Genomic DNA, 20,258 nt, shown 5'->3' on the forward strand with positions numbered 1-20,258 from the left:
TACACCCACGTAGCGTCACGGAGGGGCGATCACGATCTCCCCCATCTTGTGCCCAATCTCAAACACCGGTGTCAATCGACTCCTCCCTCCAAGGCGCTTCGCCCTCTCTTCTTTTCCTCCTCGCCCGAGTCGCCCTTCGCTACCCCCATTCACACTCCCTACACTCCCTTCGTTTTCTTTTTCCTTGTTAAAGTCTTTTTCTCGTTTCTTTTCGTTTCTTCCACTTTGTTGTCGATTGATAATTCCTGCAAGTTTGCAGTGTCTGGTTGGGTGATCGACGCGTGTGCCCAGATCTCGCAGGTCCGGGATTCTCACGGATTCGCCCGTGTTTGTTGTTTTCTTCCCCTCTCACCTTCAACTCCCCTTGTTTCCCCCTTATTGTGAGGTCGCTGGTCGGCTCACTGTCCCGGCGCGAGGACCTTGCGACACTCGAGGCGCGTTGACTTGGACGATGCTCGTTTAAACTCACCTTGATCCATCAAACACACCGTGCGACTCCTCTCAGTGGCGACTGTGTCCTCCCATCGAAGGGGACTCGGACGCCGACTGAGGCACACCGCGCCCTTGGAGAATGGCGGCATCCAGTAACACGGATAACTCTCTCGCCGCTATGATGGAGGATCCGTTCGTTTCCACTAATGGGCAGCCCCCCGTGCCCCGCGAATCTCATCGCTACTCGCCCTTCGATACACAAATTTTCAGCCTCAATGCTTCTTCGCCAGCACAGGCCAAGCGAGCCCTCGAGGCCCATCTGGCCGAGACCGAGCGCCGTCTTGAGGAGGCGTCTAAGTTGGGAACTGCGCTTATCGACCAACAACGACAACTCGAGGAGCAGTTGAAGGAGGTCGAACAGCAGCAAGATGAAGGGGAAATGGGCCCGCAACTCCAACAGAAACTCGCCGACCTGGAACGTGAATATAGCGAGATTGGCCGAGAGACAGCTCGCGCATTTTTGGCTCCAAAGCGCTTGGCTGGAGGTGAGGATGCCCAGCCGGGTACTCCTGGTTTCGATCAAAAGGTACTTAACCGCAACGTCTGTATTCTTGAAGGTTGCCCGATCTAATACGCAGGATAGTCTCCTATCAGCCCTGCTCTTTTCGCCAGCCAAGCGACCAACTCTCCCAGCAAAGTCAGCGTTCCGTCCCGCAAGCAGCGCAATCAACCTGCCAGTCGTGTGCACGACATCGAATTTGCGACCGAGATTTCCACTTCTCTTCTAGCCCAAGTTCGCCAATTACAGGCGCTTCTCGCCGAACGCGAGGAATCCCTGAAGAATGTGAATTTGGAGAAATCGCGATTGGAACTGGAGGCCGAGGCCTATTCACAACGCATTCGATCGCTCGATGACAGCGAACAGCGCTATAAGGATGAGAATTGGGCGTTAGAGACGCAGACCCATGAGCTGATGGCAACCATCAGAGACGCTACTGAACGTGAGAAGAAACTCAACAGCAGCCTTAGCGCATCTAACTCCGACAAAAGTGCCGTGGAGCGAGAACTCGAGGAGCTAAGGCAAGCCAACGCAAAGCTCCTAGAGGAACAGATGGAGGTGCAGAAAGCCAACGATTCTGAAATGCACCTCTTGCGTCGAAATCTGAACGCTGGCGACTTGGAGAAGTCTGCTCTGCAGAAGAAGCTGGAAGAGCTGACCTCTCAAAATCAAGAGCTGGCGAAGGGTCTGGCTATGCGCATTCGAAACTACGAGTCCCAGGGCTCTCGTGATATCGCCGATGATAACGACGGTTCCGACCAAGAACATATCACACCTGAAAGCTCTCCACCCCCGTCTCCCAACAAATTCACTCCTCGTCATGGTCACTTGGAATCAGAAACCCTGAAGAGTTCCCTTGGCCATGCTCATCGTATGATCCAGAACCTGAAGAGCACTATTCATCGTGAGAAAACGGAGAAGATGGAGCTTAAGCGCATGTTGCAAGAGGCCCGCGATGAGGTCGAGCAGAAACGTCGTGAGGCCGTTGCGCCAAGCTCGAGCAAGCGCCTGAAGACCAAACAAGACTCCATCCGCAAACCTCTTCGTCCAGATCTTCTGGGTGCCGGTCGCAAGGAGAAGTCCTTTGTTGAACTTCATGACACTGATTGGGAAGACAATGCTGGTCAGACCAGCCCCACTCGCCCGATCATGGCAGCTATGCCCACGGGCCGCGCCGGTGCTCGCTCCCCTGATGAGCCTAGCGATGTCTATCAGACTGCTACCGAGGCTGAGGATGGATTCGAGACTGCTAACGAGCGCGCTACCGCTACTGAGAGCGAGGCGTTCCAGACCGGTGTGGAAAGCATGGCGGACGACAGCAGCGACGACTCTGCGGACCTCACTGAGACCGAGAACAACGTTCAGACAACACCACGAAGCCGAGTCACCTCATCTTTCATCATGGCCAAGGCCCGTGACCGCACTTCGTGGCACAGCTCGGCTTCCACCTCGGACGATGACCAGACAGACGACGGAGGTGCTCCCTCGCCAAGCCAAACCCACATTTCTCGCCCCCGTGTTAGGAACAAGCGAAGCATTTTGAGACGTATTCGCCCCTCTGGGGAAGCCCCAATGGCCTCTATCAGCCGGCCGGGAAGCTCACGTAACTCCCCTGCCCCAACCTTGGAGCAAGAGACGATGGCCCAGGAGGGTCAAAGTCTGTTCGCCGAGCTTGCAGAGCTGGAAGGTGGGGAAGAAGATGAGGAAGAGGATGTTCCAGAGGCTTCTACTCCGCGCATGGGATCTATATCTGGCTCTCGCAGGCCCTCCGAGACAATGCTTGGTTCACCGCTTAGACCAGCTATGGTCGATAGCGGTGTGATGACTGAACCTTGGGAGCCAACCGTTCCTGTCACCGTGGTTGGTGATGCCAATTTCCCCGAAGCCCCGGGTACTCCTCAGAGAAGTCTGACTGCGGATCGAGAAATCGACGCGGAAAATCAGGAAACACCCAAGCTGGTTAGCTCTGGAACACAATGGACGCCTCTCAAGCCTTCGGCGATTGAGAATGACCACCTGACGAGTGTTCCCACGCCACCCAAGATGGCCTGGGACCAGCGTTCTATCGGAAGTCAAGGAGTCGAGGCAGGCACTCAAGCCGAACCGGCTGAGATGGGAATGGCCACCATCACTACTCAGGAAACTGTTCCCGAGTTGCCCGCATTCATAGAACTGGGCATTTCATACGTTTCTGGAGGCGTGGTCGAGCCTGTGAAGCATGAGCTCCATGTGCCCGAACCTGTGGTGGTCGAGCGGGTTGTCGAGCGTGTGCGGGAATTGCCCCAACCGGCATTGTCGTCTCACTACACACATCACTCGGTCGAGCCTGTCCTGGCAACAATTCCTGTGCCGGAACCTGTCATTGTTGAGCGAATTGTCGAGCGTGAGCGGGAGTTACCCCAACCAGCATTGTCGTCTCTCCACACGCATCATTCAGTTGAGCCTATTCTAGCAACAATTCCTGTTCCGGAGCCGGTGGTTGTTGAGCGCGTTGTCGAGCGTGAGCGTGACTTGCCCCAGCCATCCTTGTCGTCTCACCACCTGCATCATTCAATTGAGCCTGTTCTGGCAACTGTGTCGGAGCCGGTCGTTGTTGAGCGCGTTGTCGAGCGCATTGTTGAGCGTGAACGGGATCTGCCCCAGCCATCCTTGTCATCTCATTTCACTCATCATTCCATCGAGCCTATCCTGGCAACCATCCCAGATCCTGAGCCTGTTATCCCGGTCGATCTTCTTCGGGAATTGCCTCAATTATCCTTGTCGTCTCTCTTTACTCATCATTCCGCCCAGCCTGTTCAGGCCCAACTCCCCGAACCTGAATCCATCCCTGAACCTCCTGTTATCGAAGCACTTCCATTGTCCGAGCTGGGTGTGTCAACTATTGCCTCCGAACATACTGTGCCGGTTCAGCCTCAGCTTCCAGAACCCGTTCCAATGCCTGAACCTGTCGTTGTCGAGCGCATCGTCGAACGCATTGTCGAGCGGGAACCAGTTCTTCCCCAACTGTCAGTCTCCTGGCTGGACCCAGCCTTTACGCACCCGGTTGCACCTAAATCTATCGAGCTTCCTGCTCTCCCTAGCCCCACAATGGCTACTTTACGGTCAATCGAGACTCATCCAGTCCAGTATGTTCCACGCGCGGTTCCTCCGATGACCGATTTCGGCATTCAAACAGACCCGATGGAGGAGTCACCAGTTGCAGCTGCTGCAGTTCTCGTCCACGAAAATGAGACCGGTGACTCTATTCGCAGCATTGGGGATGCCAACACCGGCGAACGGCGAACAAGCACTGGCTTGGCTCTGAGCGACATTTCTGGCAATGCTCTACCTCATACTGGTAGACAGCCATTCAGCTCTGTCAGCATGGACCAGGGCGCTCAAACCATTCTTTCCGCGAAGCAGATCGACCAGCTCCTCATGGAACGGGTATCTCCGCGTCCCGCTTCCAATGAAAGCAATCACACGAGAGACATGGCATTGGCTGCTGCTACTACCGCAACTGCTGCTGCTGCTGCCGCTGCCGCTGCCACCGCGTCACCATATGCTACCCCCAAGCTAAGACCTCGCCCTCAACAGCAAACATCCAGATCAGGAACTCCCAGACGACCTGATACTGCAACCAGCCAGGTCTCTGGCGTCAGTTCTCACCCGCCATTGCCTTCAGACCATCGCGAAAGTATCCTCGCGGCTGAGAAGAAGTCAATCGATGTGCCCCCGCCGTCGCCCGGTACCATGGGTCCTCCTTTGGCTCCTGCCTCTGCCTATCGCATGAATGTGCAAGGTCCCCGAACACCAAGTGAAAATGCCAACCGTCCTGATTCCACCAAGACCGTGTCTACGCAGCCTCGTGTGAGGAGGGGAAGCCAAAGCCAGATGTCCAGGCGGTCATCAGTGTCCTCGTTTACTTCCGAGCTCGAGGAGCGATTCAACATGAACCCTCACGCTGGTCCCATGCCCCACGGCTACGGACCTAACACCGATCCTCGCATGATCCAGGCGATCACACAGACAATGATTGGAGAGTTCCTCTGGAAATATACTCGAAAGACCGGTTCAGCGGAGATGTCATCCACCCGGCATCGGCGGTATTTCTGGGTCCACCCGTATACTCGTACCCTATACTGGAGTGAATCAGACCCGCAAACTGCCGGGAAGAGTGAGCTTCGGACCAAGAGTGTACCAATCGAGGCTGTGCGAGTGGTCGCGGACGATAACCCTTATCCCCCGGGTCTTCACCAGCGAAGCTTGGAGGTTGTCAGTCCTGGCCGTCGCGTCCGGTTCACTGCCAGCACAAGTCAACGGCACGAGACTTGGTTCAATGCCTTATCGTACCTTCTCTTGCGCGAGACCAATGACAATTGCGAGGACCATGACAACAGTGTGACTTTGGATGATATTGATGAATTTAATCCTGGGTTCCGCTCTGCCTCTCGCCAGACAGCCCGGATGTCACAGTCCTCCTATAACAGTCACACCCTTCGCGGCAAGCCCAAGCAACAACGCGCAGCTTCTGCCATGTCCATGCGCTCAACTGGAACTCACGGCCGTGCGTCTCCCGCACTCAGCACCGGGGCGCCGAACTCCACGCTGCAAGTTCCCGAGGAACCCCCGCAGCGGTCTTCATCCCGCCTCAGTTCAAGGCTCAACAGCTCGATCCGCGGATCAATTGCTAGTCTGAAGGGACGTCATGGTGCCCAGTCCCCCAGTCTCCACAACGAAAGCCTCCGTGGTCAGGACAGTGTTGAGAACCTTGGACACACGCACGACCATGATGACGGGGACCGACTTGAGAACGTGCGTGCCTGCTGCGATGGCAAACACGACGTGGGTTCGCTCTCTCGTACCAGCAGGTACAGCCCGCGGGTCGACCGCAACCACTCCCATCACTAAAAAGCATTGGCCAATAAATCGGGTTGCTCGAGTTTGCGGGCAGGTCCTCAAACAAAGACGGCTTGCGTCACTTCTATAATGGCTACGAGTCTCTTTTTCTCTTCTTGTCCGACCAGCATCTCATCATCACCGTGTCGCCTACTCTAATAGAGGACTCAGCAAATTGGCTCCTTGGCACATTCCTGGATGACTTTGGATTCTCCCACTAGGATTTCTACACCTCATACTTCACTCTCTTCCTATTTCCTTTACTCATGCAGATCTCTCCCGTCTCCGTCCTTCCTTTGTGTATTTTCCGTGTTCAAGTCACGGCCAAGTCTGATCCGACATCCACCCTTCTCTATATTCTTTTCGTTTTCTTCTGTTGATAATTCTGTCGAACCATTCGAGCATATGTGCGATTACTCTGCCGCTCTTTCTGCGTGATCGTGCTCGTTTCTGTATTGAGCACCAGAACGTGAGCCATACTAAAATTTTAGTCTGCAGTTGACAATTTATTCATGGGATTCTATATCATTCAAGCATTTACAGTATTCATATCCATTGTAGTAACGAGATGTTGCGTTTTCCAAATGTCAATGGAAGGCGTCCGGTAGTTGACCCACACAATCACATGACTCATCTCCGCAGTGTAACCATTGAAAATGTCCGGAGCTGTCAGACCTTCCTTCTTTTCTACTCTTTGTTACCACACAGATCTAGCATCATGTCTTCGGATGCTCCCCCGCCCCTTGGTGAGCGGATGCTTGGCCTAGCCGAGCCCGCAATGCTCATGGCCTGGGCTATGCGTCGTAAGTGCCTCGGTGATAACTTATCAATACTAAGTTGGAAAACATGTCCCTTATCTTGATCTTTGGAATTGCTTCATGTTTGATATATTTTGGTGCATAAATCCCTTGCCTGGCTTATATGGTCTGCTTCAATCCATGTCTAGCCTTGGGATTTGATGTTTGACTCGCGATGTCCTCCATATGCATTGCTCAACCAATTGTCCAAGATATATGATGGCTAACTAGGAACAGATTACATCCGCGTTTGCGGCGAAGCTGTTTTCAAGAATGGCCAGGTTCTAGCACCTATCTTCCGGACCAGCGAGCTCCGCGACAAGGCCTTTGGTCAATTCTGGGTTGAATTCACCAGTGAGTATTCATCACTCCTAACAGGCATCGTGCACCATGCGCAATGCATTATGAATTCCAAACTCCCCAAAATCCTGAGAGGAAACAAAAACCAGCCCATATCTCACTTCTCACCTCAAACTATACATCTCACATGTGCAACCAAGCTGTTCAGCCCAAGAAACTAACCATCACCAGGTACTCCATCTCAACCAACAACACCCCCAGTCACCGTCTCGGGGGAAGATGAATTCAATCCAACAAACAACAGGAACTCCTCCGTCCTAATTCCTCCCCTCCTTAAAACTGCCTCTGGGATAGTCCTAGACATTGGCCCAGGCACAGGAACCCAAATGCCCCTCCTCCGCTCCCCAGCCATAGAAAAAATCTACGGCTGTGAGCCCTGCCACGGTCTCCACGACGAACTCCGCGCAAAAGCCTCATCCGAAGGTCTAGCATCAAAGTATCACATTCTAGGCTGTGGCGCCGCGGCATCGGGATTAGTCCCTGCCTTACGCGAGACGAAGACAGGAGTTACGGCTGCGTATGATGAAGATGCGAAAAACGGAATCTTTGATACCATTCTCTGTGTGCGTGTTCTCTGCTCTGTGCCGGAAATGGAGAAGACGGTTGGAGACTTGTATGGATTGTTGAAACCTGGTGGGAAGCTGCTTATTACGGAGCATGTTGTGAATCCGTGGAGGAGTGCCAAGGGGTCTTTGCTTGCTAGGGTTGTGCAGGGGATTTATATGTTTTTTGGATGGAGTTTCTTTATTGGAGACTGTTGTTTGGATAGGGATACGGAGGGGGCGTTGAGGAGGGCGGCGGACTGCGATGGCGGGTGGGAGAGTGTTGATATTCAGCAGGATTTTGCTTGGTCCGCTATGACTTATATTTCGGGGACTTTGGTGAAGAAGGCTTAGACCGTGAGAAGACGAAATGCATTGATCTTCTATAAATGGGTATCATGGTTGAAGACGTAAGGACATGTACATGGGAGACTGCTCCAGGGGTATAAAAATGGATATGAATGAGGGTAATCAGATGGGCTTTGATCGTCCCGGGGGCCAGAAATCAAATAGATCTAGGGCTTCGGATGTCCAGGGCCCCTCTTCGTTGACTTCTGGTTGTTCCGGAAGCGCACTCATAGCGCTTCGCTTGAGCGTGGGTCGGCTCTGGAGTGTACGTTGAGCTGTCAAGGCAGTTGGATCGGATAGTGATTTCCTGAGCGGTGCATCGAGAGCTCTTCGTGTAGATAAACTGGGAGGTTGGGTCATTATGGCTCCTGAATTTGAGCCATCTGCCATTGCATCAAGAATAAATTGCGTCGAGTCTGAGGGCAGGAACTCGGCGTTTGTGGAGTCAAGCTCCTGGGCGGGTGTGTTCACTGCTCTACAATAACATTAGTGCTGGTCTCCATCATATGCCGGGCACATACTGACTGCGAATCCAGTTTTCTTGGCGTAGGTTGACTTCTCTTTGAAAGCGATTTCGATGGAATTGGAGACGATTTTTGTGATGTGTCGCTGGGCAACAACGCGCTATACATTAGCTTTCTGCGAGGTTTCTCTGTTGCCATGCGCAATGTTTTAATGGGTATTTCGGAGGAAGAGGTGTCTGAATTCGTTCGTGGAGGCACTGGCAGGTTCTCATCCAGAAGCTTGCGGGCACTAAGCGGCTCGTTCTGCATGTCCTTTGCTGATGGACGAACTGGTTCTTTAGAACGGCTCCATGATGCCGAGCGAGCAGGTAAAGGTGGTTTCGCGAATGTTGGAATTTCGGGCTTCTGTAGATTTGTTGCTCTTGGCGCGTCTCGTAAGGTTTCAGGCGGCACCGGAGGCTTCGTGAATTCCGGGAGCTCTAATAATGGTGAATTTGATGTCTTGGATGTATCTTGTGGTGTTCCCAGCGACTTTGAAGACTTCGTGAACTGCGAGGGTTCAGGCCACTGTGAATTCGCGGTTGTTGGTGCTCTTTGTGGTTTCTCCAAGGGCGCAGAGGGTTTCGTAAATTGCGCAGGATCAGACCTCTGTGGTATTATTGTCGTCGTTGTTGAAAGATCTTGTGCTTTCTCGGGCGGAATCGAAGGCCTAAAGATTGTCGAAGGAGCGGGCCTCTGTGGCTTTGTTGCTTTGGGAGTCTCTCGTTGTGTCTCTAGCGGAGGCTGCCCGGTGGGCACTAAATTTTGAGGCTTTTGTGCTAGTCTGGCCGTCTCGTGTGCCGTCGCAAGCTTGCGTACTTTCGCAGGGGGCCTCTCTTCGGGTTCAGTCAAGTCCACCACTTCAGCCGGAACACTTCTGCTGATTACTGGTTTCGGCGAGACCACTTTGGGTCGTTTGGGTGCGCGCTGTGACGGCAAGGAGGTATCTGATGGGGAAGGAGGCGGGTGTCTTTCTTCGTAGGGCGAGACTAGGTGCCCAATTGGGGTTTTCTTAATACCGAGAAGATCATTCAACGAGCGGAACGGCTGCGAGGAGCTTGAGGATCGAGGCGTTGATGTACGCGGTGCTTGCGGGGCGGAAGCGTTGGACTGCGGGGAGCCCTGACTAGGTTTCCTCTTCTCCAAAAGGTTGGAGAGATCAGTCTGGGTGGTGCTCATCCTTTCCCCAACTTGGATCAGAGCGCCTTTATCCAGTTCGAGCTCATCGCCATCCTGGACTTCCTCGACCGACCGCCAGTGGTGATCACCGATGTAGTTCCCTTGTTCGTCGTAGACCATAATGCGCTTGTTGAATGTATGGTACCGAAGATAGCCATCCTGCCACCGTTTGGACTTGCGGCGCAAGTCGTGTGTGTATAGGCAACGAAACTTAACGACCGACGCGGTGACCTGGGACTGGGACTGGGATTGGGACAGGGATTGCGAGCTCGGCCCCGGGCCCGGGCCCAGGCGAGCGGACGACATCGGGGTGAACATAGTGGACGGGAAACATGGATTCGTGCATACCGAGGTTCAGTGACGAGACATGATTGTTGAAGGTGAGGATGAAGGTGGAGGTGGATAAGACGTGATAAGACGGAAACGCGGGTCGCGTTGGAGTTCAGGCACATTCAGGTGTCTACATGGCCCTGGTCTTTATTGCTCTGGGTGAATCATGTTAATTACATTGCAATATTGCAACAAGTACATATTCTCAAGTAGCCAAATACTTAGCTGGCCATTTCCCTCGTACCTGAACACTACTGCATAATAACTAGTAAATAGTATCTAGCATCTAGTCCCCGAATGTACCTGGTCAACCAGAGATTGAGTGTCGCCTCAGGCATTCGTTGATCCATGGTTGACCTTATTGTCATCGTCTCGTCTGTAGAAATCTCTTTAAACACATTAAACACACTAAACACATTTTCTAAATCAATCTCCATGAGCTTTTTCGCTTTTTCGCTTTTTCGCTTTGTCAATATGTCACTCAGCCATTAGACTCGGCTAAGAACCTTGGAAGCTATGTACCGTACTGTAGTTGCACAGCCTCCAAAAGGGCTTATCGGCCCCCACAGTCCCTGGTCATTGAACATGTAAAAACATGGGATGATTTGCTTTCGGTCCCCAATAGAGTGGAGAAAGACTCAACGATGATGGAACCGATCGACACGTTGTCTTTCTCCGAACCAAGAACCAAGAATAAACTGAGGGGGGGGGCGAGAGCCGCAGCAAGGCTGAAACGTCCTTGGGGGCCGTGACACATCCTGTTTCTCCCTCCTCTCTCTTTTCAAATCAAAGTGCTGACCGGCTTTGATCCTCAGCATTCAGTTCTAGGAAAGCTTGTCTCGTTGACTTCCTTGCTGTGCTGCTCACAGCTGAGCTTCCCCACATTGCTCTCCATAGCCCTCCCCATAGCTCTCCCCAGCTACCAGGATGCAGAGCATGCAGCGAAAGTTCGGGCGCATGACCACCAAACGGTCTGCCGATGACAGCCAGGTGGCCGTTCTTTTGAAAGATCTCGAGGATGCTGATAATCTTTTGACCAAGGTACGTACGCAGTCGTACCTAGGCAGCACCGTTCTAGGGACACGTTGCTAATTCGTTCCAGATTGTCGATTCCACCAAGGCCTGGCGCGATGCCTGGGTGTCGATTGCAACCTTCCAGAGTCGCATGATCGACGAGTTCGACGGTCTCTATGCCCCCATTGTCGGCTCCAGCGAAACCGAGACATTTCGTCGCCCGGTGGATACCAACCCCGCGCTTCTAGCCCGGACCAACAGACTGCGAAGAGAATATGACGAACTGCGCGGGGATCTGCAACAGGAGCTTGATACCGTCGAAACGCGCATAACACAGCCTGCCGAGGATGCGAAGAACTACATTATCCCAGTCAAAAAGACAATCAAGAAGCGCAATGATAAAAAGGTCAGTGGCGGCCCCCACCCGCGATCGGAGCCGGGTCAGTGTCTAATCTGCCTGTAGTCCGATTTCGAGCGCTACCAAAGCAAAGTCGATAGCCTCATGACAAAGGGGAAGCGGAACGATCGCGATAATGCGAATCTGGCCAAGGCGAATTCCGACTTCGCTGTTGCGAAAGAGGTACGGAGCCCACGATGTCTATACTTGAATAGATACTGATCATTGCATAGGCATACGTCGCAGCAGACGACGACTTGCGCCGACGCCTCCCAACCCTCATCTCCCTCCTCTTCTCCCTGGCGCCATATTTCCTGAGAGCGCAGGTCGAGATTCAGAACCGCATGCTAGCGCACTACTACACCGTGCTACACACCTACTGCGAAGAAGAGGGACTTCCATCCCCATCCCCACCGATGGACCAGGTGATCCAGGAATACGAACTCGCCAACAACCAAGCAAAGGACGATATTGAGAGCTTGAATTGTCTCGCCCAGGGCAAAGCTATCCGACAATCGGATCCCAACAACCCCGAGAACAAACGGCCCTCTGTCGGCAGCAAGCGGCCTTCACTGACCTCTCGGCCCTCCCTGGCATCTATCAAAAGCCACGCAAGCAGCACTTCCGGATTCTCCATATCCGCAGCTCGCAAGCCCTCCTTCGCGCCCCCAATGCCAGGCAACAAGCCCTGCGGGACTGAATATCGCTCCGTATCTCCAACATCATCATACATGACAGCACGCGGCTCCGTCTCGCTCGCCAGCTCCTCGGGAACATCCCCTCTTCCCAGCGGAGACGATTACTACGAGCCCTCAATGCCAGCACCATCCCCAATGCCAAGTCCATATCATCAACCAGTCTCCCATGTCCCAGTATCGATGTCCCCCGCTGGTCCCAAGATCGACCACATGCAGTATACAACCAACTTGCGCAACCCAAGCACACAGGACATAACCTCAGCAATTGCAGCAAAGAAGAAGCGTCCGCCGCCCCCACCACGCGGTGCCTCCTTCGTCACTGCTCTGTACGACTTTAACGGACATCAGAATGGAGACTTGGTTTTCCACGAAGGAGACCGGATCAAGATTGTCACCAAGACGCAGAGTACGGATGATTGGTGGGAGGGTGAGCTGCGTGGTAAAAAGGGACAGTTCCCTGCGAACTATGTGGAGTGATTGTGTAGATGGGACTTGTTTAAAAAGTTGGGGGTGGAAGTTGGGGGTGGAGGATATATACCCAGGTGGATCGAATAGCGTATTTTCTGCTTCTAATTGATTTCTTATGAAGTTTTGCCAGACTTTCACTATAGACCATTTGAAACCAACATAGATTCATTGTACATATAACCTTGCATATATGGGCAGGTAAATCTCTCCGCTGCTTTCTTTCGATGAATGTAAAGCTCCACCAATAGACGCAAATGGCCCTCATGGGCCCGTGTATGCAGCACATCTGCATTGATATATGCTCTATACGTTGTTCAGTCTTGTAACATCCCGGACAACACCTCGTTAAACAAAGCCAAGTGGGAGCAGAGCGGACTCATTTTTGCAGCTGCTGTTCATTCCCCCTTCCCAAGCCTGATAAAGACGGCAGAGATATCACAGACCGCCACCACACATAACAGGATGGTCGATTTCATAGCGATAAAAAGCGAAGGTGGTTGACCCCAGGACGATGTTCTCTTGGATGATCAGCCAAGTAATAGATTATCAATTCAATCACCTAGACCAGAACAAATATAAAACGCAGAACTTGGAAGAGATTAAAGCATAGAAGTACATACCGACGTATATTAAAAACCCTAGGTAATGAAGTAGTTCGGAGTAGCAGTGCAGTGGGTGGAGAAGGTATCCTGCGACTTTCAAGGCTTTAAATCGTTCTCAAATACGCGAATTCCCACAAACTCACACTGATCCTGTGTCCTGTAGCTGTAGGTATATCCTACTTAGCTCTATTCTTACTGGAACCTCGTGCTAGCGACTCCCACGGCTAAACCCGTAGGCCCTCTGTATAAACACCGTCACTAGCGCGACGCCCGGTCGACGAGCTCGGACAATTTCTGTTCGTCCGCACTTAGCTCTCCTAAATTAAGGTCTGAATGCGCCTTGAAGCTAAGAATGGTTTGTGCGTTGTGCGTTGCCTCAAGTAGCGCGTTTCTTGGGTGTACTTGAGCTCTAGGGCTGTAAGGAATTAGTCCACCCGTATAGACAAACTTTCTCAAAGATCTCGGGATTACTAGATCCGATAGTGGGGTTTGAATTAATTAGTTTGGTCTGTACGAGGTGACCGTAAATGATGCTGACTTTCCGAAATTGTTGGATTAATGGCTTCTATAACAAGACGAAGCCGGATATCCCATCAACCACCCAAGTGGTCGAGCAGTAACTCGGCTATTACATCTTCCTTGGTCTAGTGGTCATGATTTCCGCTTGTCATTAACACCGATAAGCGCGGGAGACCGGGGTTCGATTCCCCGAGGGAGAGTTTCTTTTTGCATCTTTGATTTTACGATCTGTTTCCATTTTTGCTCAGGCTCATTCTTCTGTTTCTTTTTGTGAAATAAGAATGTCTTAATACAATCTGCAATAGCACTTCACTGAAACCTTCAACTCTGATATATATAAGCGTGTGCGGACATGGTGGAAATGAGTGGCCGGGGAAGAATATACTCAGTCCATCGCACCAATCAATCCAAATCCCGAAAATCAGAACGCATTATAGAAATACTTCGGCTTTGTCATTTGATGTCTCTGTGTCTCCTGGACGTCGTCGACTGTTCAAAAACATCTCCACCATATGCTTGCTGGAAACTGTTGAGCGAATGTCCTGGAGCTTGTGGTACTCGCCCATCATCTCGTCGTGTTCCTCCTGCTGACGTGTGTTCTCGTTATTTAGACCGCGGATATCCCGATATGTTCGCACAGATCGGAAGGAGTTGGGCCTCCCATTTGCGATCGGGCGCCGTACTGAATACTGCCGGTACTGCTCCTGTGTCCAGGTTCGCTTCTGGGACCCTGCATTGTCGCGCCGAGGAGTAGGAGAGTCGGGCGCTTCACGTAGGGTGCCCGCTCGCACGTACAGTGGTGACAGAGAGCTTTTCTTGGGAATTGCAAGCCTGGGCACGGTATTTTCGGCCTGGTTGGCATTGACATGAGCGCCAGAGGGGTGGGTGTACTCGATTTCTGCGAAGCTGGGTTCGATCTTTTGCGATGTGACAATGGTTCGAATACTTGACGAGCGACTGAAGGGACGAGAGAAGTTGTTTTGAGCCGAGACTTTGAACTCTATCGGTGCCTGTGCTTCAATGCATGCTGGCTTATTTGGCCCTTCAACATATGGACTAACGATCGACTCTGAACTTGGCCCCTGGGCTCGCCGTATCAAACCCATGAAGAATTCATCTTCATCTTCCTGGTATTGTGCATTCTCCCGGAAGTGCTCCCTCATAGGGCTCGTGGTCTCAATTCTGCCAATCTGGGAGTTCATCCACTGCTGCCAGTCCACGCTTGGCTGCACCTGAGACCTGGGAGCGCTTGATCCAGAGTTCCGAGTTGGAGAACAGTGGCGCTCAGAAGGAAAAATAGTCACCGTACCAGGCTCTTCGCATGTACCCAGAGACTGGTCATCATCAGTATCAATGTCTTCTGTGAGGGTCTTGACACCGGTGCTGCGAGAGTAGATACTCGAAGATCTTGATAGGTCTTGGATGTCCTCGCAATTAGTAACGACAACGCTCGCAGTTGATTGATCGGAATGTTCATTGATGATGAATGCTGACTGGGAAGATTTCCCCACCGCATAGGGGCTCAAAGGTCGACAGTTCTCTTGGCCAGGCAAGTATCGAGACACCCGAGATCGTTGAGCGTATCTGTTCGACTGAGGTTTTTTTCGAGGAGATTGTGAATCACCGCGGTGCGCAGTTGAAAATGATACAGGCGAAGAATCTCCACTTGCGACATGGCGGACGGATGGTCCTCTGCGGTATGAATAGACGGAGGTGGTGCATTCTGGAACCACACGGTGTTCTGGCACGGCGCCGAAAGTTATCTCCTCTTCTGAGTTGTGCCCTGCTGTTTGTCCAATCTGCTTCATCAACGCAGTGTATAGATCCTGGCTGTTGACCCAGGGATCCAATTTGTGTGCGCTGGATCTGTTGCTGGGCGAAATGTTGCCTACAACGACACGGGCTGGCATTCGAGGAAGTCGTTGGTTCAAGTCCCCATGTTCTTCGATCAATGAAAGTGATTGGCGATGTCCAGTCTTTCGAGTAGTTACGGTGTTGGCCGCGGTTGAATCGGCCCAGCTGGTGACGCGCGAGACGGATGTACAGGTGCTATCGTGACCAGGAGACTCCTGCTTTAGCTGCAACTGGTTCGTCCCACTCCAATGCTTCACGCTAACATTTTGCTCGGGCGTAACACTGAAAGGCTGAAGCTTGACTGTAGGCTTTTCAATAACGGTACAAATGTCTTCATCGTAAAGCTGGAACTTCTGCTCGACAGGCTTTGAAAGCCCAAACACCCGTTTGAGTCCCTTCTTGAAAGAAGCAGAGAAGATTCTCGATCTAGTGCGACAGTGCTTGAAGCCAGCCTGCTCAGGAGAAACTGCGCCGATACAAGCATCGCTTATGACACGGAATGTTTTGCGGAAAGGCTTGGGCTCCCTCTTGTTCCTGGACATGAAAAGAGATGGGCGTCTGGCGGGTCCTGCTCCCTTAGACTCTTCGAGAAACTGGTTGCGTGCAAGCTGAATTGCGACATCGTGGCTTTTGGCATGACGAATGCCTCGCGATCCTGGAAGATTACCTCCGCGGATGAAAGAGATGGAAGGTCTCAGTGTGCGTGGCAGCTCGAAGCCTGGGCTTCGGTCAAGGTCGATACCATGCCGAGGAGACTTTGGGGACTTTGGGGACACTTTGTAGGTGATATTTGATGAGCGCTGTCTGGTGGAGAACATGGACTTGGCTTTGCGGAGTCGGCGGTATGAAGAAGGAACCGAGCTATCACGTCCATCAAGGCCTTTGAAATCTGTATTCGGTGGAGGAAGAATTGCCTTTGCAATACAAGTCCGAGAGCCCGACTCTATTGACTGGCGCGGTGTCACTGGAGGTACTGGAGGTACTGGGGGTACGGCAGATGTCGAGGAGACCGAGAAACCATCGTCTGTCCCCTGCAGACTGGAGTTCGGTCGTCGTCTAGGTACAGCCATATGTATTGGCCCACCCAGTCGATCGTACGAGTTCCTGGACTCTGTAGATGATCGTTCGCTTAAGCGCATGGCTTTAGAGGCTGCCGCTGCCGCATGGGCCTTGGCGACATTGGGATCGATGACGCCCACTTCAGGAAGGGGAGGCTTGTGGATAGAACGAGAAGACATGGACCGACGGAGACGGTCTTTTGTAGTAAATGAGGAAAACATACTGCGAATATATGCAGTGTATAGAGTATGCCAATGGAGATGTGATGAGACGAAGTACTGGACGTATTCGTAGAGAGAAATCCAGGGCAAGTGCCTGCAGGGCAGGTGCGAGGTGCGAGGTGCGAGGGTGCCATGGTTGGAAGTTGGAAGGTGTTTACCTCGAAGCTATCGCTAGATTTGGCGACTTGATCCTTGGAAATCAACGACGGATCTTTGAAACTATATGAAAGTGGACCCAGAGAAGCTTAGTATGTGCGGAGCCTGACATGAGCGATGTGAGTCATGGGAATACGGGCAGCCTCGCCTGACTCAATTTGACGCATCACCAAGGGGGAATTCGAGGAACCTCCAGCTGTTGAATCATTTAAAAGGGAAGGCATCGGGCCAGTAGAGAAATGTAGATCTCCATTGTACTCAATTTCATCCCGCATGTCATGGCACAACCTCCGTCGAGTAAAGACTCTCCACCAAGATTTCCTTATGATCATGTTCATCTCGACGGAAGAACCCTCGAAGGTGGTGGTCAGCTCATGCGAAATGCGCTGGCTCTTTCAGCTTTGACCGGTCGCGCTGTGACAGTCGACCATGTTCGCGGAAATCGCAAGGGCAAGACAGGGCTGAGGCCATCTCACAGAGCCGCAGTCAAGCTCCTGGCAAAGATCAGTGGTAGCATATCTGACGGCGATCAAGTCGGCTCGCAGTCTGTGACCTTCTGCCCGTCAACTCCTGAAGATACTTCTTGCCGGAACAATGAGACCATTCTCATTTCCCTCAAAAACGTTGCGATACAACCCGAATACAACATCAATTTGTCAAGTCCGGGCTCGGTATTTCTCATCTTCCAAGCCTTATACCCGTATTTACTATACGTGGGATCCCGGGCAGGATCAGAATGTATCAGGTTGACCATACAAGGAGGTACCAATGGTACCGACTCACCTTCATATGACTACGCTACTCAAGTCATGGGGCCTAACTTTGCTAGACTGGGTCTTCCTCCTCTTTCTATGACCCTGAACAAGCGTGGATGGTCAGTAGGAAGGATAGAAATAGGCTCAGTTACCTTCTACATCCATCCTCTTGCGTCAGCAGGAACTGAATCGAACGTGGAAAACCTGAATCTATTTAAGCAGAGTGTGATGACAAAAGCAGAATCAATGGTCCTAGGAGCTTGTTTCCCACAGATTAACCTCTTGGATCACGAGCGCGGAAAGATTAATTGCATCGATGTGACTATTCTCGCACCGGATACGGGATTCGCACAGGAACGAACATCGGGGGCATCGACGATCCGCACTTTTGTCGAACGACAGACTCGTCGAGCCCTACGTAAAGCACTTCAGGCTTTGGACCCAAAGATCTTTGAGTCACCATCCGACTCACTATCGGACGACTGCCCAGAGCAAGATACCCGCATACCAATCCAGGTGCATACATCCGAGCCGACATCCACCACCAGTCGGTTGTACATCCTCCTAGTGGCCCACACATCTACGGGTTTCAGAATTGGTCACGACATTCTCCTCGGGAAAGACATCAGTCCCAAGAAGGGAAAGAAGGGTCAAAAGTCGCATGCCAAGGGTGGTCGGGATAAGACTGATGTGGAAACCGTCGCTGATCTGATTGACGAGTGTGTACACGGGTTCATGCAAGAACTCGCAGACCAGCCTGTACCGGATAGCAACCCTAAATCTGAGTCAGTGTCTAAAATGAGATCATGCCTGGACCAGCATATGCGAGACCAAGTCGTGGTATTCGAGGCCCTTGGTAAGCTGCACAAAAATAAGACTGAGACAGGGTCTCAGGTCCAGGAGGATGAGCGATACTGGAGTCTTCACACACAGACTGCCAAATGGGTGTGCTCTAAAATGCTAGAAAGTGATCACATCGGATAGCATGGTGAGGTACTGAATATTGAAGCGCAAACCTAGGTCCATAGACCATATCGCATCTACCATGCATCCAACTTCAATACTTGAATATCATGGATATGAGACCTCTTATCTTTAAGCCCACTCGGATATCCATCGGATGTCCAGCCTATGGAAAACGTCGCACTCTATTTAACCCGAGATTACAGGACTCAACCGCGTCATGCTACTAAATAGCCAGGGGTCCAGTTTGAGAACATCATCAACACGGCAACTTTGGCAGTCCCATCTCTACCCGAAATTCACCAGCCAGCTCAGATCCACCGCGCTCGAGCCCGCGCACCAAGCAAAGTGCAAAGCACGCACCGGCTATCGGCTACAGAAACAAGCCTGACAGGGAGCCCAAACCCACATCTGCACGACAGACGTCAGCCTCGAAGGATCTCAATCGAATCAGCCTCGCGCAAAGCAAGACAAGGCTAAATCCTCAAAGCGAAACTCGGACAAAACCAACCCCGAGCCTTAAGACATCAACACCAGATCAGCCCCGAGGCTACCGAAACGAGACCCCCTGAAGAGGAGAAGTGGAGACCGGGATTCCCCACAGAGTCAGGCTGAAACCGCCATGATCTGTGGCTGAGGGCGCAAAAAGGGGCTAACACACAAACAGCACGAGAACACGAGAACCGCCGGGAATTAAACAGTTGGCCCCACGAGGGTGTTTGATTTATACGGTTCGAACTGGGAACCCGAACTGGAACTTGAACTGGAACTGTGGGGGCAAAGTCAGGCAGCCAGTTTGATTTCTTTGACCCGCTATGAAAATCCCGCTAATTTCCTACCTCGGTAATTTACACAAATTGGCATACCTGTATCAGGTATCCTATAGCCCTACGCCTAGATCGACTCGAATCTTGGTTCTCGTCTATAAACTCCGTAATCCGTAATTCGTACTCGCATTGTTCACAGTCTCGTGATTGCAAAATCAAGTGGAGATGAGGATCTCTTGTGGTTAGCGTGGGCCCATTCTCCTAATGGACACACTAGAGAGATAGTCTCCCCCTAAGCCAGGGGTTGAACTGTCAAAAGAATGAGACAGGTGGAGCATTGAAAAATACATGTTTTTGAGCTGTGGCGATGGATAGCGTGAAACGTTTTGGGACCATGAAGCCGGCTCTCATCTTACCTGATCATGTTTCTAGGTTTGATTTCTAGAAGCCTAAACGGCCTCGAGACTTCCTCCGAGCAGATGCCCGACTAGGAATAATTATCCGCGAAACATATGCCGGATTGGGATATATAATTATATTTACGGAGTAGAACGATTCTGGAAAGATCGGCTTTAGTACTCTCGTCCCAAAGGAATCCAAAATGCCTGACCACTTGGCCGTGACCATGACTGGTGACAGCCGGGTTTCACGTGGCTGAGAATCGGACCCGGGATCGAGGACCTGGGCCGTTAGTGACGCATAGAAGACGCTGGAAGAATGCAGCTCGCTCGAAATCGCAGATGGTAGGAGCGTTGTTTCGAAGGAGCGTTGTTTCGAAGGAGCGTTGTTTCGAAGGAGCTGGAGCTGCGCCCGGGACATGGATCTGAAGCGTCTCAGGATGGCGCATTGCGGCTGAT

General features: G+C 51.9%; 7 protein-coding genes across 7 annotated transcripts; 4 read left to right on the top strand and 3 right to left on the bottom strand.

The window, feature by feature from the left end:
• Positions 1-571: 571 nt before the first annotated feature.
• On the top strand, positions 572-5,881 carry N7443_003631 (putative nuclear migration protein (ApsA); the record flags this gene model as incomplete). The annotated part of the gene is made up of 2 exons (XM_056883687.1): positions 572-1,018; positions 1,076-5,881. The coding sequence occupies 2 exons, from the start codon at positions 572-574 to the stop codon at positions 5,879-5,881; spliced, it is 5,253 nt and encodes a 1,750-aa protein (XP_056741965.1).
• A 706-nt stretch (positions 5,882-6,587) lies between these two features.
• On the top strand, positions 6,588-7,922 carry N7443_003632 (class I SAM-dependent methyltransferase; the record flags this gene model as incomplete). Its single annotated transcript, XM_056883688.1, has 3 exons — positions 6,588-6,672; positions 6,904-7,020; positions 7,198-7,922. 3 exons carry the CDS (start codon positions 6,588-6,590, stop codon positions 7,920-7,922), a joined length of 927 nt encoding a protein of 308 aa, XP_056741966.1.
• A 117-nt stretch (positions 7,923-8,039) lies between these two features.
• On the bottom strand, positions 8,040-9,916 carry N7443_003633 (DNA helicase ZGRF1-like domain-containing protein; the record flags this gene model as incomplete). Its single annotated transcript, XM_056883689.1, has 2 exons — positions 8,040-8,391; positions 8,442-9,916. 2 exons carry the CDS (start codon positions 9,914-9,916, stop codon positions 8,040-8,042), a joined length of 1,827 nt encoding a protein of 608 aa, XP_056741967.1.
• Positions 9,917-10,855: 939 nt separating this feature from the next.
• Positions 10,856-12,514, top strand: N7443_003634 (BAR and SH3 domain-containing protein; the record flags this gene model as incomplete). The annotated part of the gene is made up of 4 exons (XM_056883690.1): positions 10,856-10,969; positions 11,031-11,348; positions 11,406-11,522; positions 11,573-12,514. 4 exons carry the CDS (start codon positions 10,856-10,858, stop codon positions 12,512-12,514), a joined length of 1,491 nt encoding a protein of 496 aa, XP_056741968.1.
• Positions 12,515-14,057: 1,543 nt separating this feature from the next.
• N7443_003635 (uncharacterized protein) lies at positions 14,058-16,760 on the bottom strand (the record flags this gene model as incomplete). The annotated part of the gene is made up of 1 exon (XM_056883691.1): positions 14,058-16,760. The coding sequence occupies one exon, from the start codon at positions 16,758-16,760 to the stop codon at positions 14,058-14,060; it is 2,703 nt and encodes a 900-aa protein (XP_056741969.1).
• Positions 16,761-17,194: 434 nt separating this feature from the next.
• On the top strand, positions 17,195-18,655 carry N7443_003636 (putative RNA 3'-terminal phosphate cyclase; the record flags this gene model as incomplete). The annotated part of the gene is made up of 1 exon (XM_056883692.1): positions 17,195-18,655. One exon carries the CDS (start codon positions 17,195-17,197, stop codon positions 18,653-18,655), a length of 1,461 nt encoding a protein of 486 aa, XP_056741970.1.
• Positions 18,656-20,047: 1,392 nt separating this feature from the next.
• N7443_003637 (uncharacterized protein) lies at positions 20,048-20,248 on the bottom strand (the record flags this gene model as incomplete). The annotated part of the gene is made up of 1 exon (XM_056883693.1): positions 20,048-20,248. One exon carries the CDS (start codon positions 20,246-20,248, stop codon positions 20,048-20,050), a length of 201 nt encoding a protein of 66 aa, XP_056741971.1.
• Positions 20,249-20,258: the final 10 nt, after the last annotated feature.

The sequence above is a fragment of the Penicillium atrosanguineum genome, assembly GCF_028827265.1.
Source record: "Penicillium atrosanguineum strain IBT 20685 chromosome Unknown utg000003l_segment0_segment0, whole genome shotgun sequence".
NCBI lineage: Eukaryota > Fungi > Ascomycota > Eurotiomycetes > Eurotiales > Aspergillaceae > Penicillium > Penicillium atrosanguineum.